This window comes from Delphinapterus leucas, chromosome X (genome assembly GCF_059928025.1).
Source record: "Delphinapterus leucas isolate spDelLeu-1000000601 "Yukka" chromosome X, BTC_Dleu_Yukka2, whole genome shotgun sequence".
NCBI lineage: Eukaryota > Metazoa > Chordata > Mammalia > Artiodactyla > Monodontidae > Delphinapterus > Delphinapterus leucas.
Window position 1 is genome coordinate 110,642,501 of NC_143150.1, and position 23,775 is coordinate 110,666,275.

Consider the following 23,775-nt stretch of genomic DNA (forward strand, 5'->3'; position numbering starts at 1 on the left):
CTACATGTGGGAGGAGCTGCGGGCCTGGGCCCTGGAAGGGGCTCTGCCCTCAGCAACAGCTGCAGCCCTGGCCGCGGCTCTCACTGCTGCTCTCTCTTCCTCATCTTTCAGAGCCTCCTCATAGAGATCTGGTAAGGCACTGGGGACGGTACCAATGATCTTGGCCAACAACTCCAGCACTTTCATCTTGCTGGTTTCAGCGTGGGCTCTCGGGCCCCACAGGAACTCATAGCGCGGAGGATCGCTGTTGGGCACCTGGCGGTACGTCAGGTACTTCTGCTGCACGAAATCTTTGCTGATGAGCCTCCCGGGATCCCCGAAGATCAAGTGCCTCCTCCCAGCATGGTAACCCAACGCATTGAGGAATTTCCAGAGCTCCTCTTCGGTGGCACGGTTGCCCTTCATGAAGATCGCGCCCAGGACAGTCATCAGGAGACCGGACGTGGGCATCCTGAACTCATCACTTGGACTTGCGTCGCTGGGGAGGGCCATCTTGCTGATGAGGGCGTAGGAGTGACTGCTGGGGTCGACTTCCTTCAGCTCGAGGCCAAAGACCGCCTCCATGATATCAGAGGCTCTGCTGAGGATCTGAGGGAAGTGCTTCTTGTACTTCTTGTTGAGAGTCTTCAGCAGTGCTGCCTGCAGGATGGGCTCCTTCGTTATGTACTTCTCCAGCAGGAACTCCACGAACATTGTGGACTTCCTGCTCAGAGGATCTCTGCAACTGCTGCGAGTGGAAGGTGCTGCCTGGGAGGTACCTGCACTTTTCTCATCTTGGCTCTGGGCACCCTCTTCAGATCCTGGGCATGAAACCCCTGCATCACGAGAGGTAGTGGCTGGGGCTCCCTGAGGCTCCTGGCGAGTGCCAGCAGCAGGGGAGCTCGGGGGAGTACCCTGAGAAACAGAAGCGGGGGAGGAGGGTGACTCTTCTATCTCTTCTGCCGCCGCTGCTGCCGCCGCCGCCGCCGCCTCCTCAGTGGCCTGGGCACCCTTGAGACTCTGAGTCTCCCCCTGGGCCTGGTGGCGTTTTTTGCGGGCATGGCGCTTGCTCTTCCGGCCCCGAGGCATGATGACACAGGTCAGGGCCCGTAGGCGGGAGTGTGCGCAGGAAGGCAGGCAACGAGGGCACCTGGGGAAGGGACAAGGAGATGCTGTGAGCACCCTCAGCGGGGAGATTCCTCCCTGGCTTTAACCAAGGCCGTCTCTGCAGGGTCCTTGAGGGCACTGCTCGAGGACCCACAGGGCTCCTGTTCTCCTGCTCAGCCTGTCCCCTGAGACCCCTGTGGCGGACGGTAGAGTGAGCCTTGGGGCACAGCCAGCCAGCCCTGCCTGGGCGGTACTGGGGTGACAGTGGAGGCTGGCAGGGGAGGAAGGTCCCCACGGTTCCCATTCAGAGTCAGGATGACAGTTGTTGGCAAGACACCCCCACCCCCTCCCCTCTGCTGCTCTGAAGTTGACACCACCATCTTCCATGACACCCAGGAGGAGGAAAGGAGGGAGCGTTCAGCCCACCACCGAAGGGTCCTGGGACCCTCCCTTCTGCTGCCTGGTGGCTGCCCCTTCAGAACAAAGCTCTAACCTCCCTCGGACCTGGCAGAGGAAATTACGGGCAGTCTCAGCCTGACAGTCCTTTCTTGGGAGTCTAAGGGTTGACAGGAGGGGAGGAAATTACGGGCAGGCTCAGCCTCACAGGCCTTTCTTGGGAGTTTAAAGGTTGACAGGAGGGGAACGGGCCATATTCTCTCTTGTCCCTTCTCTTCGGGGTGGGTGACTCCCTTAGTCCTCACTCGGGGTCCTCCCTGGACGGCCGGTGCAGCCTGGAGCTCCTCTTGCCCTGAGGGCCATCTGCTCGCACCAGCGCTGGCACCTCCTTGAGTCTCATTCGGAGGCAGTGAGGGTGACCACGCGGCCGCCATGTGGCAGAGTTTTACCAAGCTTGCAGCGTGCAGCAGACAGGTCGAGGCCCTGTGGCTGGCGGCCCCACTGGCCCTTACTCAGGGGCTTGGGCTGACTCTTGGGAGTGCTTAGGGACGCGCCTTCTGCTGGCCTGCACCTCCCCTCTCAGACAGCAGCCCTCCCTCCGTGTGTGGGCAGAAGGAAGCGGCTGACAACAGGGGAGGGGTTCTGAGGTGCCCTTGCGACGGGGAGGACGGTCCTCACCCTGACTCCTCCCGTGCCCTAGGAATCCTCCCTCTGCTGACCTGTGGCCAGCCCCTCAGGACAAGGCCCCCTCCTCCCTGGGTCTCCCGCGTCTGTCCGTCCGTCCGCGTTCGCACTGAGGGAGCCCCTCAGTCTTTAGACCTGCCCGGAGGCTCCCAGGCCGACGTCAGGGGCGGGGTCCGCGTGGCCGCCATTCTGGGGTGTGGAGCCCCTTGGTCCCCACGAGGGTCCCGTCCTTCACTCCACAGGGCCTGGGGCGCTCCCTCTACTAAGCTGAGCCAGGGTCCAGCAGCCTCAGAGCGAGGCCTTCCTTGCCCGAGACCCTGCTGGGGAAGCGGATGGACTTTGGGCCTAACAGCCAGGCCCGAGCCTCTGGGGACGAGAGCAGGGGCGGGGTGGGCGGGGCCTGTGTGGCCGCCTCTTTTCGGAGGGAATGGGGATTGGGGGTGTCGGGGGCATGTCCCCGCACTTCTAACTGGGGTCATCTCACACCTTAACACCTGACGAGACGTGGCACTCCTCCCGCGGCTCACCGTCGCTGGACAGCAGCTCTCTAAGATGGCGCGCCCTCACAGCGCGATTAGGAGGACGTCACATCCGGTCATGCGCATCTGGGGTCCGGGAGGACAGCAGGGGCGGGGCCAGGGCGGGGCCGGGGCGGGGCGGGACGGGGGGGTGGGGGGTGTTTCTGGGGGACCTTCCCGCAGGCCTGGCATGAGGGCCTTCCGTTGACTCTTGGCGGGTCCTGGGACATTTCCCTCTGCTGAGCTGAGTCAGCAGGCGTCACACCTTGGCTCTCATTTCTGTCGGCACCCCAGCCGGAAGTATCGGGGGCCCTGAGCCTCACAGCCATGCCTGGGTCCCCCGAGACTGACAGTGAAGGCTCTTTGGGGCCCCCTCTTCTATGGTGGATGCTGCTCTCAATCCTCTCTCAGTGTCTTCTCTTGACTCCCTGCAGGTGCTGGGCTACCTCCCGTCTGCTGACCTGAGGCCAAGGCCTCACATCAAAGACATCAACTCCCTGAGACTGCTGGTGTGAAGTGCAGGCACATCTCATCTGGACACTTCTGCCTGGAGCCTCCCAGAGATGGCTGCTGCAGGTAAGATGAGCTGAGGGGAAAGGAGGCGAGATTCTCTTCTGTGGTTTGGAGCCCGTCAGGTCTCACTCAAGGTCCTCACGTTGACTGCTGGCAGGGCCTGCGATTCCTTCCTTCTCTGGTATGAATCCATCCCTGTCCCCAACCACGCCCCACAGAATCCCAGAGGAGTTAGTGAAGGGGTGCCTTAGCCTAACAGTTCCCACTGTGGTCTCTGTTTGTTGACATCAGGGGCATTGCCCAAAAGTTCAGAAATGAATTTTTGTCCTTTTGTACAACTACTGTGTTACTTGCTTTTCTCTTTTAGTCCATGTGCGATAGTCTATTAAGATGATCACTTAAAAAGGCCAGTTGTCATGCACTAAGAAAGTTTCAGATGGTTATTTCACAGCCTGTGGACCATACTGCCACATCCAGCCCAGTCTTTGGTGTCCCATGCTCCTGGCATGCGGGCTCTGAAATGCTGCCTCAGATTCCTTCAGTGAAGCAGTACAGATTCATGGTCCCAGAGCACAGTGGAAGAATCAAGGGCTCAACGTTATAGGCTTTTCTCTAATCAATCCTGTCATCTGCCTCTCTTGCAGGCTATAGACCTGTCTCGAATTCAGGGCATCCCCCTTCCTGCCCACACTCAGGTTCTTGTTCAGTGGAGACTTATTGTGCCTCAGGGATTATTTAGTTTTTTAAAATTTTCTTGTTAATGTTTTTTCTTTATTCCTTCTATAATTTTTCTGTGGTTGATTTTGGGTACAGGAAACAGTAGCCCATGTTTGATTGTCATCAGCTGCTATGGATGAGGTGCTAAATCTGTAAATGAATTAAGGAAAATCGATATTCTTACAATATCTGTGCCTGACGAATACACATAACATACTATTCTGGTTGAGACTTCTTTTTCCTAAGTCAATCAGGAAATTCTTATTGTTGCCTCCATGTAGATTATATACACATTTGTATGGTTTCTTTCTAGGTATGTTTTCATACTGCTGCTTTTGTCTATGGTGTATTTTCTTTTTTTTTAACATCTTTATTGGAGTGTAATTGCTTTACAATGGTGTGTTAGTTTCTGCTTTATAACAAAGTGAATCAGTTATACATATACATATATCCCCATATCGCTTTCCTCTTGCATCTGCCTGCCTCCCACCCTCCCTATCCCACCACTCCAGGTGGTCACAAAGCACCGAGCTGATCTCCCTGTGCTATGCAGCTGCTTCCCACTAGCTATCTGTTTTACGTTTGGTAGTGTATATATGTCCATGCCACTCTCTCACTTTGTCCCAGCTTACCCTTACTCCTCCCCATATCCTCATGTCCATTCTCTAGTTGGTCTGCATTTTTATTCCCGTTTTGCCCGTAGGTTCTTCATGACCATTTTTTATTTTTTTTAGATTCCATCTATATGTGTTAGCATACGGTATTTGTTTTTCTCTTTCTGACTTACTTCACTCTGTATGACAGTCTCTAGGTCCATCCACCTCGCTACAAATAGCTCAGTTTCGTTCCTTTTTATTGATGAGTAATATTCCATTGTATATATGTGCCACATCCTCTTTATCCATTCATCTGTTGATGGACACTTAGGTTGCTTCCATGTCCTGGCTATTGTAAATAGAGCTGCAATGAACATTTTGGTACATGACTCTTTTTGAATTATGGTTTTCTCAGGGTATATGCCCAGTAGTGGGATTGCTGGGTCATATGGTAGTTCTATTTGTAGTTTTTTAAGGAACCTCCATACAGTTCTCCATAGTGGCTATATCAATCTATATTCCCACCAACAGTGCAAGAGGGTTCCCTTTTCTCCACACCCTCTCCAGCATTTACTGTTTGTAGATTTTTTGATGATGGCCATTCTGACCAGTGTGAGATGACATCTCATTGTAGTTTTGATTTGCATTTCTCTAATGATTAATGATGTTGAGCATTCTTTTAAGTGTCTCTTGGCAATCTGTATCTCTTCTTTGGAGAAATGTCTATTTAGGTCTTCTGCCCATGTTTGGATTAGGTTGTTTATCTTTTTCATGTTGAGCTGCATGAATTGCTTGTATGTTTTGGACATTAATCCTTTGTCAGTTGCTTCATTTGCAAATATTTTCTCTCATTCTGAGGGTAGTCTTTTCGTCTTGTTTATGGTTTCCTTTGCTATGCAAAAGCTTTTAAGGTTCATTGGGTCCCATTTGTTTATTTTTGTTTTTATTTCCATTTCTCTAGGAGGTGGGTCAAAAAGGATCTTGCTTTCATTTATGTCACAGAGTGTTCTGCCCTATGTTTTCCTCTAAGAGGTTGATGGTGCCTGGCCTTACATTTAGGTCTTCAATCCGTTTTGAGTTTATTTTTGTGTATGGTGTTAGGGAGTGTTCTAATTTCATTCTTTTACATGTAGCTGTCCAGTTTTCCCAGCACCACTTATTGAAGAGGCTGTCTTTTCTCCACTGTATATTCTTGCCTCCTTTATCAAAGATAAGGTGACCGTACGTGCGTGGGTTTATCTCTGGACTTTCTATCCTGTTTCATTGATCTATATTTGTGTTTCTGTGCCAGTGCCATACTGTCTTGATCACTGTAGCTTTGTTGTATAGTCCAAAGTCAGGGAGCCTGATTCCTCCAGCTCCGTTTTTCTTTCTCAAGATTGCTTTGGCTATTTGGGGTCTTTTGTGTTTCCATGCAAATTGTGAAATTTTTTGTTCTAGTTCTGTGAAAAATGCCAGTGGTAGGTAGTTTGATAGGGATTGCATTGAATCTGTAGATTGCTTTGGGTAGTAGAGTCATTTTCACAATGTTGATTCTTCCAATCCAAGAACATGGTATATCTCTCCATCTACTTGTATCATCTTTAATTTCTTTTGTCAGTGTCTTATAATTTTCTGCATACAGGTCTTTTGTCTCCTTAGGTAGGTTTATTCCTAGATATTTTATTCTTTTTGTTGCAGTGGTGAATGGGGGTGTTTTCTTAACTTCACTTTCAGATTTGTCATCATTAGTGTATAGGAATGCAAGAGATTTCTGTGCATTAGTTTTGTATCCTGCTACTTTACCAAATTCATTGATTAGCTCTAGTAGTTTTCTGGTAGCATCTGTAAGATTCTCTATGTAGAGTATCATGTCATCTGCAAACAGTGACAGCTTTACTTCTTCTTTTCCAATTTGGATTGCTTTTATTTCTTTTTCTTCTCTGAATGCTGCTGTGGCTAAAACTTCCAAAACTGTGTTGAATAAGAGTGGTGCGAGTGGACAACCTTGTCTTGTTCCTGATCTTAGTGGAAATGATTTCAGTTTTTCACTATTGAGGACGATGTTGGCTGTGGGTATGTCATATATGGCCTATATTATGTTGAGGAAATTTCCATCTATGTCTATGGAGGGTTTTTATCATAAATGGGTGTTGAATTTTGTTGAAAGCTTTCTCTGCATCTATTGAGATGATCGTCTGGGTTTTCTCCTTCCATTTATTAATATGGTGTATCACGTTGATTGATTTGCATATATTGAAGAATCCTTGCATTCCTGGAATAAACCCCACTGGATCATGGTGTATGATCCTTGTAATGTGCTGCTGGACTCTGTTTGCTAGTATTTTGTTGAGGAGTTTTGCGTCTATGTTCATCAGTGGTATTGGTCTGCAGTTTTCTTTCTTTGTGACATCTTTGTCTGGTTTTGGTATCAGAGTGATGGTGGCCTCGTAGAATGAGTTTGGGAGTGTTCCTCCCTCTGTCATATTTTGGAAGAGTTTGAGAAGGATAGGTGTTAGCTCTTCTCTAAATGTTTGATAGAATTCGCCTGTGAAGCCATCTGGTCCTGGGCTTTTGTTTGTTGGAAGATTTTTAATCACAGTTTCAATTTTAGTGTTTGTGATTGGTCTGTTCATATTTTGTATTTCTTCCTGGTTCTGTCTCGCAAGGTTGTGCATTTCTAAGAATTTGTCCATTTCTTCCAGATTGTCCATTTTATTGGCATAGAGTTCCTTGTAGTAATCTCTCACGATCCTTGGTATTTCTGCAGTGTCAGTTGTTACTTCCCCTTTTTCATTTCTAATTCTATTGATTTGAGTTTTCTCGCTTTTTTTCTTGGTAAGTCTGGCTAATGGTTTATCAATTTTGTTTATCTTTTCGAAGAACCAGGCTTTAATATTATTGATCTTTGCTATCATTTCTTTTTCATTTATTTCTGATATGATCTTTAATATTTCTTTCCTTCTGCTAACTTTGGGCTTTTTTTGTTTTCTTTCTCTAATTGCTTTAGGTGTCAGGTTAGGTTGTTTATTTGAGATTTCTTTTGTTTCTTGAGGTAGAATTGCATTGCTGCAAACTTCCCTCTTAGAACTGCTTTTGCTGCATCCCATGGGTTTTGGGTCATCATGTTTCATTGTCATTTGTGTGTAGGTATTTTTTCATTTCCTCTTTGATTTCTTCAGTGATGTCTTGGTTATTAAGTAGTGTGTTGTTTAGCCTCCATGTGTTTGTATTTCTTACAGATTTTTTCCTGTAATTGATATCTAGTCTCGTAGCGTTCTGGATGGGAAAATATACTTGATACGAGTTCAATTTTCTTAAATTTACCAATGCTTGATTTGTGACCCAAGATATGATGTATCCTGGAGAATGTTCCACGAGCACTTGAGAAGAATGTGTATCCTGTTGTTTTTGGATGGGATGTCCTATAAATATCAATTAAGTTCATCTTGTTTAATGTGTCATTTAAAGCTTGTGTTTCCTTATTTATTTTCATTTTGGATGATCTGTCCATTGGTGAAAGTGGGATGTTAACATCCCCTACTATGATTGTGTTACTGTCACTTTCCCCTTTTATGGCTGTTAGTATTTGCCTTACGTATTGAGGTGCTCCTATGTTGGAGTGCATAAATATTTACAGTTGTTATAGCTTCTTCTTGGATTGATCCCTTGATCATTATGTAGTGTCCTTCTTTGTCTCTTCTAATAGTCTTTGTTTCTAATAGTCTTAGTCTTTGTCCATTGTGTCGGATATGAGAATTGCTACTCTAGTTTTCTTTTGATTTGCATTTGCATGGAATATCTTTTTCCATCCCCTAACTTTCAGTTTGTATGTGTCCCTAGGTCTGAAGTGGGTCTCTTGTAGACAGCATATATACGGGTCTTGTTTCTGTATCCATTCAGCCAATCTATGTCTTCTGGTTGGAGCATTTAGTCCATTTACATTTAAGGTTATTATCAATATGTATGTTCCTATTACCATTTTCTTAATTGTTTTGGGTTTATTATTGCAGGCCTTTTCCTTCTCTTGTGTTTCCTGCCTAGGGTAGTACCTTTAGCATTTGTTGTAAAGCTGGTTTGGTGGTGCTGAATTCTCTTAGGTTTTGCTTGTCTGTAAAGGTTTTAATTTCTCCGTCAAATCTGAATGAGACCCTTGCTGGGTAGAGTAATCTTGGTTGTAGGTTTTTCTCTTTCATCACTTTAAATATGTCCTGCCACTCCATTCTGGCTTGCAGGGTTTTTGCTGAAAGATCAGCTCTTAACCTTCTGGGGATTCCCTTATGTGTTATTTGTTGTTTTTCCCTTGCTGATTTTAATATTTGTTCTTTGTATTTAATTTTTGATAGTTTGGTTAGTACGTGTCTTGGCCTGTTTCTCCTTGGATTTATCCTGTATGGGGCTCTCCGTGCTTCTTGGACTTGATTAAATATTTCCTTTCCCATATTAGGGAAGTTTTCAATTATAAACTCTTGAAATATTTTCTCAGTCCCTTGCTTTTCCTCTTCTTCTTCTGGGACCCCTATTATTCGAATGTTGGTGTGTTTAATATTGTCCCAGAGGTCTCTGAGACTGTCCTCAATTCTTTTCATTCTTTTTTCTTTATTCGGCTCTGCAGTAGTTATTTCTACTATTTTATCTTCCAGGTCACTTATCCATTCTTCTGCCTCGGTTATTCTGCTATTGATCCCTTCTAGAGAATTTTTAATTTCATTTATTGTGTTGTTCATCACTGTTTGTTTGCTCTTTAGTTCTTCCAAGTTCTTGTTAAATGTTTCTTGTATTTTCTCCATTCTGTTGCCAAGATTTTGGATCATCTTTACTATCATTATTCTGAATTCTTTTTCAGGTAGACTTCCTATTTCCTCCTCATTTGTTAGGTCTGGTGGGTTTTTATCTTGCTCCTTCATCTACTGTGTGTTTCTCTGTCTTCTCATTTTGCTTAATTTACTGTGTTTGGGGTCTCCTTTTCGCAGGCTGCAGGTTCGTAGTTCCCGTTGTTTTTGGTGTCTGTCCGCAGTGGCTAAGGTTGATTCAGTGGGTTGTGTAGGCTTCCTGGTGGAGGGGACTAGTGCCTGTGTTCTGGTGGATGAGGCTTCCTGGTGGAGGGGACTAGTGCCTGTGTTCTGGTGGATGAGGCTTGTCTTTCTTGTGGGCAGGTCCACGTCTGGTGGTGTGTTTTGGGGTGTCTGTGGCCTTATTATAATTTTCGGCAGCCTTTGTGCTAATGGATGGGATTGTGTTCCTGTCTTGCTAGTTGTTTGGCATGGGGTGTCCAGCACTGTAGCTTGCTGGTCATTGAGTGGAGGTGGGTCTTGGCATTGAGATGGAGATCTCTGGGAGATTTTTGCCGTTTGATATAATGTGGAGCTGGGAGGTCTCTTGTGGACCAGTGTCCTGAACTTGGCTCTCTCACTTCAGTGGCACAGCCCTGATGCCTGGCTGGAGCACCACGAGCCTGTCCTCCACATGGCTCAGAATAAAAGGGAGAAAAAAAAGAAAGAAAGAAAGAAAGAAGAAGATAAAATAAAGTAAATTAAGATAAAGTTATTAAAATAAAAAATAATGATTAAGAAAAAAATGTTTTAAGTAATAAAAAAGAAGGCGAACAGACAGAACCCTAGGACAAACGGTAAAAGCAAAGCTCTACAAACAAAATCATACACAGAAGCATACACATACACACTTACAAAAAAGAGAGAAAGGGAAAACATATATTTATATATCGTTGCTCCCAATGTCCACCTCCTCAATTTGGGATGATTCGTTGTCTATTCAGGTATTCCACAGATGCAGGGTATATCAAGTTGATTGTGGAGATTTAATCTGCTGCTCCTGAGGCTCCTGGGAGATATTTCCCGTTCTCTTCTTTGTTCGCACACCTCCTGGGGTTCAGCTTTGGATTTGGACCTGCCTCTGCGTGTAGGTCGCCTGACGGCATCTGTTTTTCGCTCAGAGAGGACGGGGTGAAAGGAGCAGCTGATTCGGGGGCTCTTGCTCACTCAGGCCGATGGGAGGGAGGGGTACGGATTGCGGGGCGAGCCTGCGGCTGCGGAGGCCAGCGTGACGTTGCACCAGCCTGAGGCGCGCCGTGCGTTCCCCCGGGTAAATTGTCCCTATATCACGGGACCCTGGCAGTGGCGGGCTGCACAGGCTCCCGGGAGGGGTGAGGTGTGGAGAGTGACTTGTGCTTGCACAAAGGCTTCTTGGTGGCGGCAGCAGCGGCCTTAGCATCTCATGCCCGTCTCTGGGGTTCGCCCTGATAGCCGCACCTCGCCCCCCTCTTTGGAGCTCTTTTAAGCGGCGCTCTGAATCCCCTCTCTTCACGCACCAGGAAACAAAGAGGAGAAAGAGTCTCTTGTCTCTTCGGCAGCTCCAGACTTTTTCCCGGACTCCATCCCGGCTAGCTGTGGCGCACTATCCCCCTTCAGGCTGTGTTTACCCAGCCAACCCCAGTCCTCTCCCTGGGATCCGACCTCCGAAGCCCTGAAGCCCGAGCCTCAGCTCCCAACCACCACCTGCCCCGGCGGGCGAGCAGACAACCCTCTCGGGCTGGTGAGTGCTGGTCGGCACCGATCCTCTGTGCGGGAGTCTCTGAGCCTTGCCCTCCGCACCCCTGTTGCTGCACTCTCCTCCGCGGCTCCGAAGCTTCCCCCTCCGCCACCCAGGTCTCCGCCCGCGAAGGGACTTCCTAGTGTGTGGAAACCTTTCCTCCTTCACAGCTGCCTCCCACTGGTGCAGTTGCCGTCCCTATTCTATGGTCTCTGTTTTTCTTTCTTCTTTTGCCCTACCCAGGTACGTGGGGGAGTTTCTTGCCTTTTGGGAGGTCTGAGGTCTTCTGCCAGCGTTCAGTAGTAGATGTTCTGTAGGAGTTGTTCCACGTGTACTTGTATTTCTGATGTATTTGCGGGACGAAGGTGATCTCTGTGTCTTACTCTTTTGCCATCTTGAAGCTCCTGATGTATTTTCTGTCAACATGATCTAAGGAATTGTTGATACTGTTTCTGGCCAGTCTCTTGATTTCGCTGTAGTCATCTTTTTTCCACCAGGTTTCTGAAGTTCCTTATATGTTTGACTATTTTCTGTGCCTATTCCCTTAGAGTTTTAATTAGAGGATCAAATTATTAGCATTGCTATCTTTTGCTTTTCATTACTCATGACTCTTATTTATTTGGTATTGTTGTATATAGCTCTGTACTGGCTAGGTGTTCTTGTCCAGATTTTTTTCTAGTTTTTAAATCAATAGACTTTTTTAAAGAACAGATTCAGACTACAGAAAATTAAGCAGATAGTGCAGAGAGTTCCCATACAGCCACTCACTTCTTCCAGTTAGATTCTCCTATTATTAACATTTTGTGTTGTTTCAATGGATGGAAGCTCATTTGTTATAATTGATCAACTCATAGTGATACATTATTATTGACTATTGCCCACTGTTTATAACACACTTCACTTTTTGTGCTTTACACTTCTATAGTGGTTGACAAAGGCATGACGTCATCTACTCACCAACAGAGCATCATGCAGAAGAGTTTCACTGCCCTAAAAATCTCCCGTGCTCCACCTGTCCATCCCTCAAAACCTCACTTTGAGCCCCTGACAACTCTGAACTTTTTACTCTCTCTAGAGTTTTGCCTTTTCCAGAATATAATATTGACGGAATCCTACAGTATATAGGCTTTTTATTTATTTATTTATTTATTTAACATCTTTATTGGAGTATAATTGCTTTACAATGGTGTGTTAGTTTCTGAAAGTGAATCAATTATACATATATCCCCATATCTCTTCCCTCTTGTGTCTCCCTCCCTCCCACCCTCCCTATCCCACCCCTCTAGGTGGTCACAAAGCACCGAGCTGATCTCTCTGTGCTATGCGGCTGCTTCCCACTAGCTATCTATTTTACATTTGGTAGTATATATATGTCCATGCCACTCTCTCACTTTGTCACAGCTTACCCTTCCCCCTCCCCGTATCCTCAGGTCCATTCTCTAGTAGGTCTGCATCTTTATTCCCATCTTGCCCCTAGGTTCTTCTTGACCATTTTTCTTTCTTAGATTCCATATATATGTGTTAGCATACAGTATTTGTTTTTCTCTTTCTGACTTACTTCTCTCTGTATGACAGACTCTAGGTCCATCTACCTCACTACAAATAACTCAATAAGTAGGCTTTTTAAACTAGCTCCGTTTGCTAATCAATATACATTTAAGTTTCTCTATATCTGTTTGTGGTTTGAAATGTCATTTCTTTTCATGGCTGAATAGCATTCCATCATGTGGACTACCACAGTTTGTTTACCCATTCATCTGCTGAAGGTCATCTTGGTTGATTTCAGTTTCTGGCAGCTATGAGTTAGTGTACTATTAACATTTGTTTGAAGGCTTTGGGGTGGACATAAGTTTTCGACTCTTTTGAGTAAATACCTAGGCATTTAATTGCTAGATCATATGATAAGATTATGTTTAGCTTAAAAGAAACTTCAGGCAGTTTCCAGTGTGTCTCTATCACTTTGCATTCCCTTTAGCACTGAATGAGAGTTCCTGTTGGTCCCCATCCTTGCCAGCATTTGGTATTGTCAGGTGTTTGTTTTTGTTTTAGCCATATTAATAGGTATCTCGTTGTTTTAATCCCAAATTCCGTGAAGACACGTGATGTTGATCATCTTTTCGTATGCTATTTGCCATCTGTGTATATTTTTGGTGAGGCGTTTGTTCATCTCTTTTAACCACTGTTAAATTGACTTTTTTGTTCTCTTATTGTAGAGTTTTTTAAGAGTTCATTGTATATTTTTGATTCATGTTTATTATCAGATATGTGTCTTGCAATTATTGTTTTCCCAGTCTGCGGCTTGTCTTTTCATTCTCTTAATAGTACCTTTTACAGAGTAGAAGTTTTTAATTTTAATGAAGTTCATCTTATCATTTTTCTCTTTCATGGATTGTGCTTTTGGTGTTGTGTCTAAAATCTCATTGCCAAACCCAAGACTTTCTCCTATATTACCTTCTGTTTTGTTTGTTTTTTTGGTCTGTTTGTTTTCCCACTCCTCATGGCAGGCAGGATCTTAGTTCCCTAACCAGGGATGAAACCCATGCCCCCTGCAGTGGAAGTGCAGTCTTAACCACTGGACCATGAGGGGAGTCCCTGGATTTTTTTTAATTTTGAGTTTTCCATTTAGGTCTGTGATCCATTTTGAGTTAATTGTTTTGCAACATGTAAAGTCTGTATCCGCATTCTTTTTTGTTGTATGTGGATGTCTAGTTGTCCCAGCAGTGTGAGTTAAAAGACTCCTTTCTCTATTGAATTGCCTTTGCTCCTTTGTTAAAGATCAGTTGACTGTATGAGGGGTCTGTTTCTAGGTTTTCTATTCTGCGCCTTGGTCTGTTTGTCTCTTGTTTTGCTAATAGTATGTGGTCTTGATTATTGTAGCTTTAAAGTCCGTTTTGAAATCAAGTAATATCAGTTCTCTGACTTTGATCTTCTTCAGTATTGATTTGAGTTGGTTATTATGGATCTTTTCATTTTTTATATAAACTCTAGATTGTTTGTTACTATCTACAAAATACCTTGCTGGAGTTTTGAGCAGAATTGTTTTGAGTATATAAATCAAGTTGGGAGTAACTGACATCTCAACAATCTTGCATCCTCCTATCCATGAACATGGAGTGTTTCTCTATTTATTTAGATCTTCTTTAATTTTTTTCAGTGACATTTGTATTTCTCATATAAATCTTATACTTATTTTTCTAAGAATTATTTATAATCAATCTTTTTTTGGTGCTAATGTAAATGGCATTAGGTTTTTCAATTGCAAATTCCATTTGTTTATTGGAAAACAATTGACTGTTGTATATTAACCTTGGCTTGTTAATACCAGGAGTTTTCTTGTTGTTGATTATTTGATATTTGCTACGTAGACAATTAAGTCATCTGTGACCAAAAACAGTTGTATTTTTTCCTTTCAAATCTGTATATCTTTTGCTTCCTTCTCTTATCTTATTGCATTGGCTAGGACTTCCAGTCCAGTGTTGAATAGGCATGGTAAGAAGGGATATATTAGCCTTGTTCCTGATCTTCTTGTGAGAGCATCTATCCTCTCTGTATGAAGTAGGATGTTTTACCTGTTTTTTAATTTTTAGATGTTCTATTCTGTATATGAAGCTGAGCCAATGCCTCTCTACTTCTAGTTTGCTGGGAAATTTTATGATGAATGGGTATTGGATTTTATCAAATTCTTTTCTTCACCTATTGATATGATCATGTGATTATTTTCTTTAGCCTAGTGATATGATGAGTTAGCATTACTGATTTTCAAATGTTGCACACCTGAAATAAAGTCCACTGAGTTGTGGTATATAATTCCTTTTATACATTGTTAGATTTGTTTTGCTTATAGTTTGTTGGGGAATTTGCATCTATGTTCATGAGAGATATTGGCGGTCAATTCTCCTGTCTTTTAATTTCTTTTTCTGGTTTTGACATTAGAGTGATGCTGGCCTCATAGAATGAATTAGGAAGTGTCCCCTCTGCTTCTGTTTTCTGGAAGAGATTGTAGAGAATTGTTTTCATGTCTTCCTTAACTTTTTGTTAGAATTCATCAGTGGAATCATCTGGGCCTGGTGCTGTCTTTACTGGAAGCTTATTAATTATAGATTAAATTTCTTTAATAGATACAAACCTATTCTGATTATCTATTTATCCTTGTATAGTTTTGGGAAATTGTATCTTCAAGCAATTTGTCGATTTAACTTTTCAAATTTGTAGGCATAGAGTTGTTTATAATATTCATTTATTATCCTTTTAATGTCCATGGAATCAGTAGTGATGGCCCTTCTTTCATTTCTGCTATTAGCGGTTTAATTGGTGTGTTCTCTCTTTTTATTTTCCTTGAGTAGCCTGGTTAGACTGTCATCTTGTTTTTTCTTTTTTTTCTTTTGGATATGTGCAAAGAAACAGCTTCTGGGTTTGTTGCTTTTCACTATTTTTTTCCCCTTTCTTCAGTGTCATTGATTTCTGCTTTGATTTATTATTTCTTTTTCTTCTGCTTTTTTTCTATTCTTTCACCAGTTTACTAAGGTAGAAGCTTAAATTATTGATTTTAGATTTTTCTAGTATAGACATTCAATGCTATACATGTCCCTTTAAGTACTGGTTTTGCTGAATTGCACAACTTTTGATAAGTTGTAATTTTGTTTCCATTTACTTAAACATATTTAAAAATTTCTCATTAGATTTTCTCTTTGGCCCATGTGTTATTTAGAAGTATATTGTTTAATCTCTAAATACCCTTGATTTTCTTGCTACTTTTTTGTTATCAATTTCTAGTTTATTTCCATCGCAGAATGAGATTATTCTTTGTATCATTTATATTCTTTTAAATTTGATGATGTGTGTTTTATGGCATAGAATGTGATCTATCGTGGTGTATGTTCCATGTGGACTTGAAAATAATGTGCTTTCTGCTTTTGTCAAGTATTCTATGAATGTCATTTAGATCATTTCAGTTCAACTGCACCTTACTGATTTTCTGCCTAGTGGATTTGTCAGTTATGAAAAGAGATGTGTTGACATCTCCTTCTCTAAGAGTAGATGTGTCTCATCAGTGTTTGCCTCGTGTATCTTAACAGAATTTTTTGGTGCATACACATTAAGGGTTGCCATGATTTCTTTGAGAATTGGCCACTTAATCATTAAGTAATGCCCATCTTTATTTCTGACTTTCTTGTTGTGAGTACTGCTTTGTCTGAAATAATATAGCTAGAGCAGATGGTTTTTTTTTCACTCATATTAGCATGGTAGAGTTTTCTCCATCCCTTTACTTTATTTTTGAATTTTATTTTATTTTTTTATACAGCAGGTTCTTACTAGGTATCTGTTTTGTACATATTGGTATATATATGCCTATCCCAATCCCCACATTCATCCCACCCCCGCTTTGCCCCCCTTGGTGTCCATACGTTTGTTCTCTACATCTGTGTCTCTATTTCTGCCTTGCAAACTGGTTCATCTGTACCATTTTTCTAGATTCCACATGTATGCATTAATATACAATATTTGTTTTTCTCTTTCTGGCTTACTTCACTCTGCATGGTAGTCTCTAGGTCCATCCACGTCTCTACAAATGACTCAATTTCATTCCTATTTATGGCTGAGTAATACTCCATTGTATATATGTACCACACCTGCTTTATCCATTCATCTGTCAATGGGCATTTAGGTTGCTTCCATGACCTGGCTATTGTATCCATCCCTTTACTTTTAATCATTTCATGTCTTTATATTTAAAGTGTGTTTCTTGTAAACAGCATAGGGTTAGATCTCCTTTGTTTTCATTCTTTTTTATGAATCTCTACCTTTTAATTGGTATATTTAGACCATTCACATTAAAAGTGATTATTGATATAGTTGGATTAACATTAACCATATTTGTAACTGTTTTCTACTCCTTGAGCTTACTCTTTGTTTCCTTTTTAATCTCGTGCTCTTTTTCTGCCTTCTCTAGTTTTAATTCAAGATTTCATGTTATTCCATTTTCTCTTCTTTCGCATATCAGTTATACATTTATAAAATTTCTAGTGGTTTCTGTAGCGTTTGCATTATACATTTCCAACGTATTCAAGTCCTCTTTCAAATAACCCCATCCTGCTTCACGGTTAGTGCAAGTATCTCGTAACAGTGCAAGTATACCATTTCTGCCATTTATTTCTCTTATCCATAATGTATAACCACTGGATGCATTGCTGTTATATTATTATTTTGAAGAAATAGTTATCTTTTTTGATCAGTTGAAAATAATAAAAATAAAAGGCTTTTTTAATCTTTATTTATTTCTTGTGTTACTCTCTTCCTTTCTTTACGTCAGCCAAAGCTTCTGACCTATATCATTTTCCTTTTCCCAGAAGAACTTCTTTTAACATATCTTGCAAAGTAGATCTGTGTGACAAGTTTCCGTCAGTTTTTTTGTCTGTCAGAGAAAGTCTTTATTTCTCATTACTGCTGAAGGATTTTCTCCCCCTGGCTACAGAATTCTAGGTTGGTGGTAGTGTTTTTGTTGTTGTTGTTGGGTTTTTTCATTTCAATGCTTTAAAAATTTAACTGTACTCTTTTCTTGATAGCATCGTTTGTGAAGAGAAATCTTGGTAATTGTTACCCTTGTTCCTCTAGAGTAAGTTCTTTTTTTCTCTAGCTCATCTCAAGAATTCCCTTTCTGTTTGGTTTTCTGCAGTTTGAGTATGATACGGCTACGTGTAGATTTTTTTTTCTATTTATCCTGCTTGGTGTTCTCTTAGGTTCCTAGATCTGTGGTTTAGTGTCTGTCATTAATTTGGGGAAATTCTCAGTCATTATTACTTTGAAAATTCTGCTTCTTTCTCTGTTTCTTCTCAGATTATTCCCACTATGCATATGTTACATCTCTTGTAATTGTTCCACAATCCTTGGTTAGTCTTTTCTTTTTTAAAAATTATTTTGTTTTCTCTTTGCTTTTTAGTTTGAGGGTTTTCTATCAACGTATATCTTTAATTTCACTGAGTCTTTCCTTGGCCATGTGCAGTCTACTGGTGAGCCTATCAGTGGCATTCTTCATGTCGGTTACGATGTTTTTGATTTCTCACATTTCCTTTTGATGCTTTCCTACAGTTTCCATCTCTCTACGTACATTACCTACTATTCTTGCATGTTGTTCACTTTTTCCATTAGAGGCCTAGTGCATGAATCATAAGTATTCTAAAATTCTACTCTGATATTCCAGATTATCTCCTATATCTGAGTGTGGTTAATTTACTTGCTTTGTTTAATCAGACTGTGCTTTTCTGCCTTTTAGCATATCTTATAATTTTTCGTTGAAGGCTGGACTTAATGTATTGGAAAATAGGAATCGATTTAAAGGGCCTTTATCATGAGAGTTTGTGTTTATCTGCATAAGAGTTATGTCGTGTTTACTGTTTGCTCTTAATGTAGGCACCTGAGATTTCAGTTTCCTTGAGTGTTCTTGTTGTCTTTGGTTTCCCCTAGGAATGCCTTCATAAGTGGTCTAAGCCTTGCAGTTCTTTCAGCAGTAATCCTCTGGTATTATATTGGAACCTTGGTGATGCAGTGGTAAGGTGTCTGGGAAGTGTTCTATAATCCTGTGATTAGCTGTCCATGTTTTAGTGGCTCTGTGCCCCTGGGCTATTGCCTTTACAAATGCTACTCTGCTTTCATCCGCCCTGTTATGTGACATAGGAAGTCTGGAGGGGGCTGGAGTTAGGATCTTCCCTTCATCCAAGGTAGTTGGTGTAGGAAAGTACACAGAAGAGAAACATCTGGACCTGTGTTTCAAAATGGTTACTTTTTCCTAGGTGTATTTCAAAAGGGTTTATGTCCCCCTCATGCCAGAAGCATGAGGAAATTTTTCTTGGATCTTTACCGTGAGAACCTGTTAGGACCCCAGAAGGTAAAACTCACAGAAGTGTGTTGGCTTCCCTAAGATTAGGCTGCTAGGAGTTTTGGGCTCTGAAGCTTGTCACACATAGCTTCCAGTGTTGCATCAAGTACAATGTAAATTTTTCTCCTCCTTCCTGGATCCAGGACTTTCTGCTCCCAGTGAGCTGTGATTCTCTGTATTTGCCTGCATCTTCAGTTTTGAAGCATTGGTTTTCCCTGTAACTTCAATTCTCTGATGGATCTAAGAAGAGTTGTTGATTTTCAGTTTGTTCAGCTTTTTGTCATTGTGAGGATGGGAGTGATGACTTCCAAGATGTTCACGTGGCAGAGCAGGAAAATTCTTGTCAAATAGTAGAGATGGTACCATATATCCGTCTGTTGTTTCTTATTTTACTGGGAATTCTGGTAACATTCCACATTTAAGTATGCTTAATACGTATAGATTTTCCAGAAGAGAAATTTCCTACTAATGTAAGTTTGCGAAAAGTTATTACCATGGACTGGTGTAAAATTTTTATCAAAGGCCCTTTCTTTACCCCTGCATATAATTAAATTGTGATATTGTGATTTATACCAAGAAATATATATTTGGTCTTTGTCCCCAGAGCTGCTAAAACTGTTGGGGTTTCCTAAGTGAAAAGAGCAAGAAAGGTGAAAGGAGTGTTTCATGTTACTGGTAACAAGCCCCTTTCAATGACACCTGTGTTTATGTTAATGAGGTGACTTTTAGAAAGCCCCTAAGGGTGAGGGGCTGCCTGGCGGACCCACCATATGATCAGGGGCAAGAACTTTCAGTCCTACCCTCTGGCCTCTTAGAGAAGAAGGGCTGGAGATTGACTTAATTACCAGTGGCCAATGATTTAATTAATTATGCCTGTGTAATGAAGCCTGCATAAGAATCCTATCCAAGAGCTTCCAGTTTGCTTAACGCATGTAGGTGCTATGAGGGTGATGCAACTGGAGAGGGCATGAGAGCTCCACACCCCTTCCCCACACCTCACTTCTAAACATCTCCTCCGTTTGGCTGTCAGGGAGGCACATTCTTTTATAATCAGTAATCTAGTGAGTACACTGTTTCTTTGAGTTCTTTGAGCCGTTTTAGAAAATTGCCAAACCCTGGGAGGGGGTTGTGGGAGCCCCCAATTTATAGCCAGTCAGTCAGAATTATGGGAGACCTGGGTTTGGATTAAGTGTAGGGCTAGCCTGTGGGAATGAGTCTTTACCTTGTGGGATCTGATGCTAACTGCAAGTAGATATTGTCGGAATTGAATTGTCGGTTACCCAGCTGGTGGTAGAGAATTGCTTTGTGTGAGCAAAACAAAAGAAAACGCCCATACATTTGGTGTCAAAAGGCTTGAGAATAGAAGTGTAGAGACAAATATTCTTTCCCTTTAGAAATGCATTTTCTCCTTTCTCTGTTAATGCAGTGATTTCCATTGGTCAGTATTTTGTAGTGCAAAGAGTTCCCATACAGCCACTCACTTCTTTCAGTTAGTTTCTCCTATTATTAACATCTTGTATTGGTTCAATGAATACAAGTTCATTTGTTATAATTGATCAACTCATAGTGATACATTATTATTGACTATTGTCCACTGTTTATAACACACTTTCACTTTTTGTGCTTTACACTTCTATAGTGGTTGACAAAGGCATGACGTCATCTACTCACCAACAGAGCATCATGCAGAAGAGTTTCACTGCCCTAAAAATCCCCCGTGCTCCACCTGTCCATCCCTCAAAACCTCACTTTGAGCCCCTGACAACTCTGAACTTTTTACTCTCTCTAGAGTTTTGCCTTTTCCAAAATATAATGTTGATGGAATCCTACAGTATGTAGGCTTTTTATTTATTTATATATTTAACATCTTTATTGGAGTATAATTGCTTTACAATGGTGTGTTAGTTTCTGCTTTATAACAAAGTGAATCCGTTATACATATATCCCCATATCTCTTCTCTCTTGCGTCTCCCTCCCTCCCACCCTCCCTATCCCACCCCTCTAGGTGGTCACAAAGCACCGAGCTGATCTCCCTGTGCTATGCGACTGCTTCCCACAAGCTATCTGTTTTACATTTGGTAGTTTATATATGTCCATGCCACTCTCTCACTTTGTCACAGCTTACCCTTCCCCCTCCCCGTATCCTCAGGTCCATTCTCTAGTAGGTCTGCATCTTTATTCCCATCTTGCCCCTAGGTTCTTCTTGACCATTATTTTTTTCTTAGATTCCATATATATGTGTTAGCATACAGTATTTGTTTTTCTCTTTCTGACTTACTTCTCTCTGTATGACAGACTCTAGGTCCATCTACCTCACTACAAATAACTCAATAAGTAGGCTTTTTAAACTAGCTCCTTTTGCTAATTGATATACATTTAAGTTTCTCTATATCTGTTTGTGGTTTGAAATGTCATTTCTTTTCATGGCTGAATAGCATTCCATCATGTGGACTACCACAGTTTGTTTACCCATTCATCTGCTGAAGGTCATCTTGGTTGATTTCAGTTTCTGGCAGCTATGACTTAGTGTACTATTAACATTTCTTTGAAGACTTTTGGGTGGACATAAGTTTTCAACTCTTTTGAGTAAATACCTAGGCGTTTAATTGCTAGATCATATGATAAGATTATGTTTAGCTTAAAAGAAACTTCCATACAGTTTCCAGTGTGTCTCCATCACTTTGCATTCCCTTTAGCACTGAATGAGAGTTCCTGTTCGTCCCCACCCTTGCGAGCATTTGGTATTGTCAGGTGTTTGTTTTTGTTTTAGCCATATTAATAGGTATCTCATTGTTGTTTTAATCCCAGAGTCCCTGAAGACATGTGATGTTGATCATCTTTTCGTATGCTATTTGCCATCTGTGTATATTTTTGGTAAGACATCTGTTCAGCTCTTTTAACCACTGTTAAATTGACTTTTATGTTTTCTTATTGTTGAGTTTTTTAAGAGTTCATTGTATATTTTTGAATCATGTTTATTATCAGATATGTGTCTTACAGTTATTTTTTCCCAGTCTGTGGCTTGTCTTTTCATTCTCTTAATAGTACCTTTTACAGAGTAGAAGTTTTTAATTTTAATGAAGTTCAGCTTATCATTTTTCTCTTTCATGGATTGTGCTTTTGGTGTTGTGTCTAAAATCTCGTTGCCAAAGCCAAGGCTTTCTCCTATATTACCTTCTTTTTTTTTCTTTTTTTCCCACTCCACATGGCAGGCAGGATCTTAGTTCCCTGACCAGGGATCAAGCCCATGCCCCCTGCAGTGGAAGTGCAGTCTTAACCACTGGACCATGAGGGGAGTCCCTGGATTTTTTTTAATTTTGAGTTTTCCATTTAGGTCTGTGATCCATTTTGAGTTAATTATTTTGCAACACGTAAAGTCTGTATCAGCATTCTTTTTCATTGTATGTGGATGTCTAGTTGTCCCAGCACTGTGAGTTAAAAGACTCCTTTCTCTATTGAATTGCCGTTGCTCCTTTGTTAAAGATCAGTTGACTGTATGAGGGGTCTCTTTCTAGGTTTTCTATTCTGTGCTTTGGTCTATTTGTCTCTTGTTTTGCTAATAGTATGTGGTCTTGATTACTGTAGCTTTAAAGTCTGTTTTGAAATCCAGTAATATCAGTTCTCTGACTTTGATCTTCTTCGGTATTGATTTGAGTTGGTTATTATGGATCTTTTCATATTTTATATAAACTCTAGGTTGTTTGTTGCTATCTACAAAACAACTTGTTGGAGTTTTGAGCAGAATTGTATGGAATATATAAATCAAGTTGGGAGTAACTGACATCTCAACAATCTTGCATCCTCCTATCCATGAACATGGAGTGTTTCTCTATTTATTTAGATCTTCTTTAATTTTTTTCAGTGACATTTGTATTTCTCATATAAATCTTATACTTATTTTTCTAAGAATTATTTATAATCGATCTTTTTTTGGTGCTAATGTAAATGGCATTAGGTTTTTTAATTGCAAGTTCATTTTGTTTATTGGAAAACAATTGACTGTTGAATATTAACCTTGGCTTACTGATACGAGGAGTTTTCTTGTTGTTGGTTATTTGAGATTTCCTACATAGACAATTAGGTCATCTGTGAGCAAAAACAGGTTTATTTTTTCCTTTCAAATCTGTATATCTTTTTCTTCCTTCTCTTATCTTATTGCATTGGCTAGGACTTGCAGTCCAGTGTTGAATAGGCATGGTGAGAAGGGATATCTTAGCCTTGTTCCTGATCTTAGTGTGAGAGCATCTATCTTCTCAGTACGGAGTAGGATGTATTACCTGTTTTTTTTTTTATTTTAAGATGTTCTATTCAGTATATGAAGCTGAGCCAATGCCTCTCTACTTCTAGTTTGCTGGGAAATTTTATGATGAATTGGTACTGGATTTTATTAAAATTTTTTTCTTCTTTTGATATGATCATGTGATTATTTTCTTTAGCCTGGTGATATGATGAGTTAGCATTACTGATTTTCAAATGTTGCACACCTGAAATAAAGTCCACTGAGTTGTGGTATATAATTCCTTTTATACATTGTTAGATTTGTTTTGCTTATAGTTTGTTGGGGAATTTGCATCTATGTTCATGAGAGATATTGGTGGTCAATTCTCCTTTCTTTTAATTTCTTTTTCTGATTTTGACATTAGAGTGATGCTGGCCTCATAGAATGAATTAGGAAGTGTCCCCTCTGCTTCTGTTTTCTGGAAGAGATTGTAGAGAATTGTTTTCATGTCTTCCTTAAATTTTTGTTAGAATTCATCAGTGAAATCATCTGGGCCTGGTGCTATCTTTTTTGGAAGCTTATTAATTATAGATTAAATTTCTTTAATAGATACAAACCTATTCTGATTATCTATTTATCCTTGTA

The 23,775-nt window shown here is 41.5% G+C and overlaps 1 protein-coding gene and 1 pseudogene across 1 annotated transcript; one reads left to right on the plus strand and one right to left on the minus strand.

Moving 5' to 3' along the window:
- On the minus strand, positions 1-1,068 carry LOC149744387 (melanoma-associated antigen B4-like). The gene has a single exon (XM_089903890.1). It carries the CDS (start codon positions 1,066-1,068, stop codon positions 1-3), a length of 1,068 nt encoding a protein of 355 aa, XP_089760016.1.
- A 1,650-nt stretch (positions 1,069-2,718) lies between these two features.
- Positions 2,719-23,775, plus strand: part of LOC149744388 (programmed cell death protein 7 pseudogene) — a 34,302-nt pseudogene continuing 13,245 nt past the window's right edge.

Coding starts and splice junctions, on each gene's coding strand:
- LOC149744387 (XM_089903890.1), bottom strand. CDS start 1,068: ATGCCTCGGGGCCGGAAGAGCAAGCGCCATGCCCGCAAAAAACGCCAC.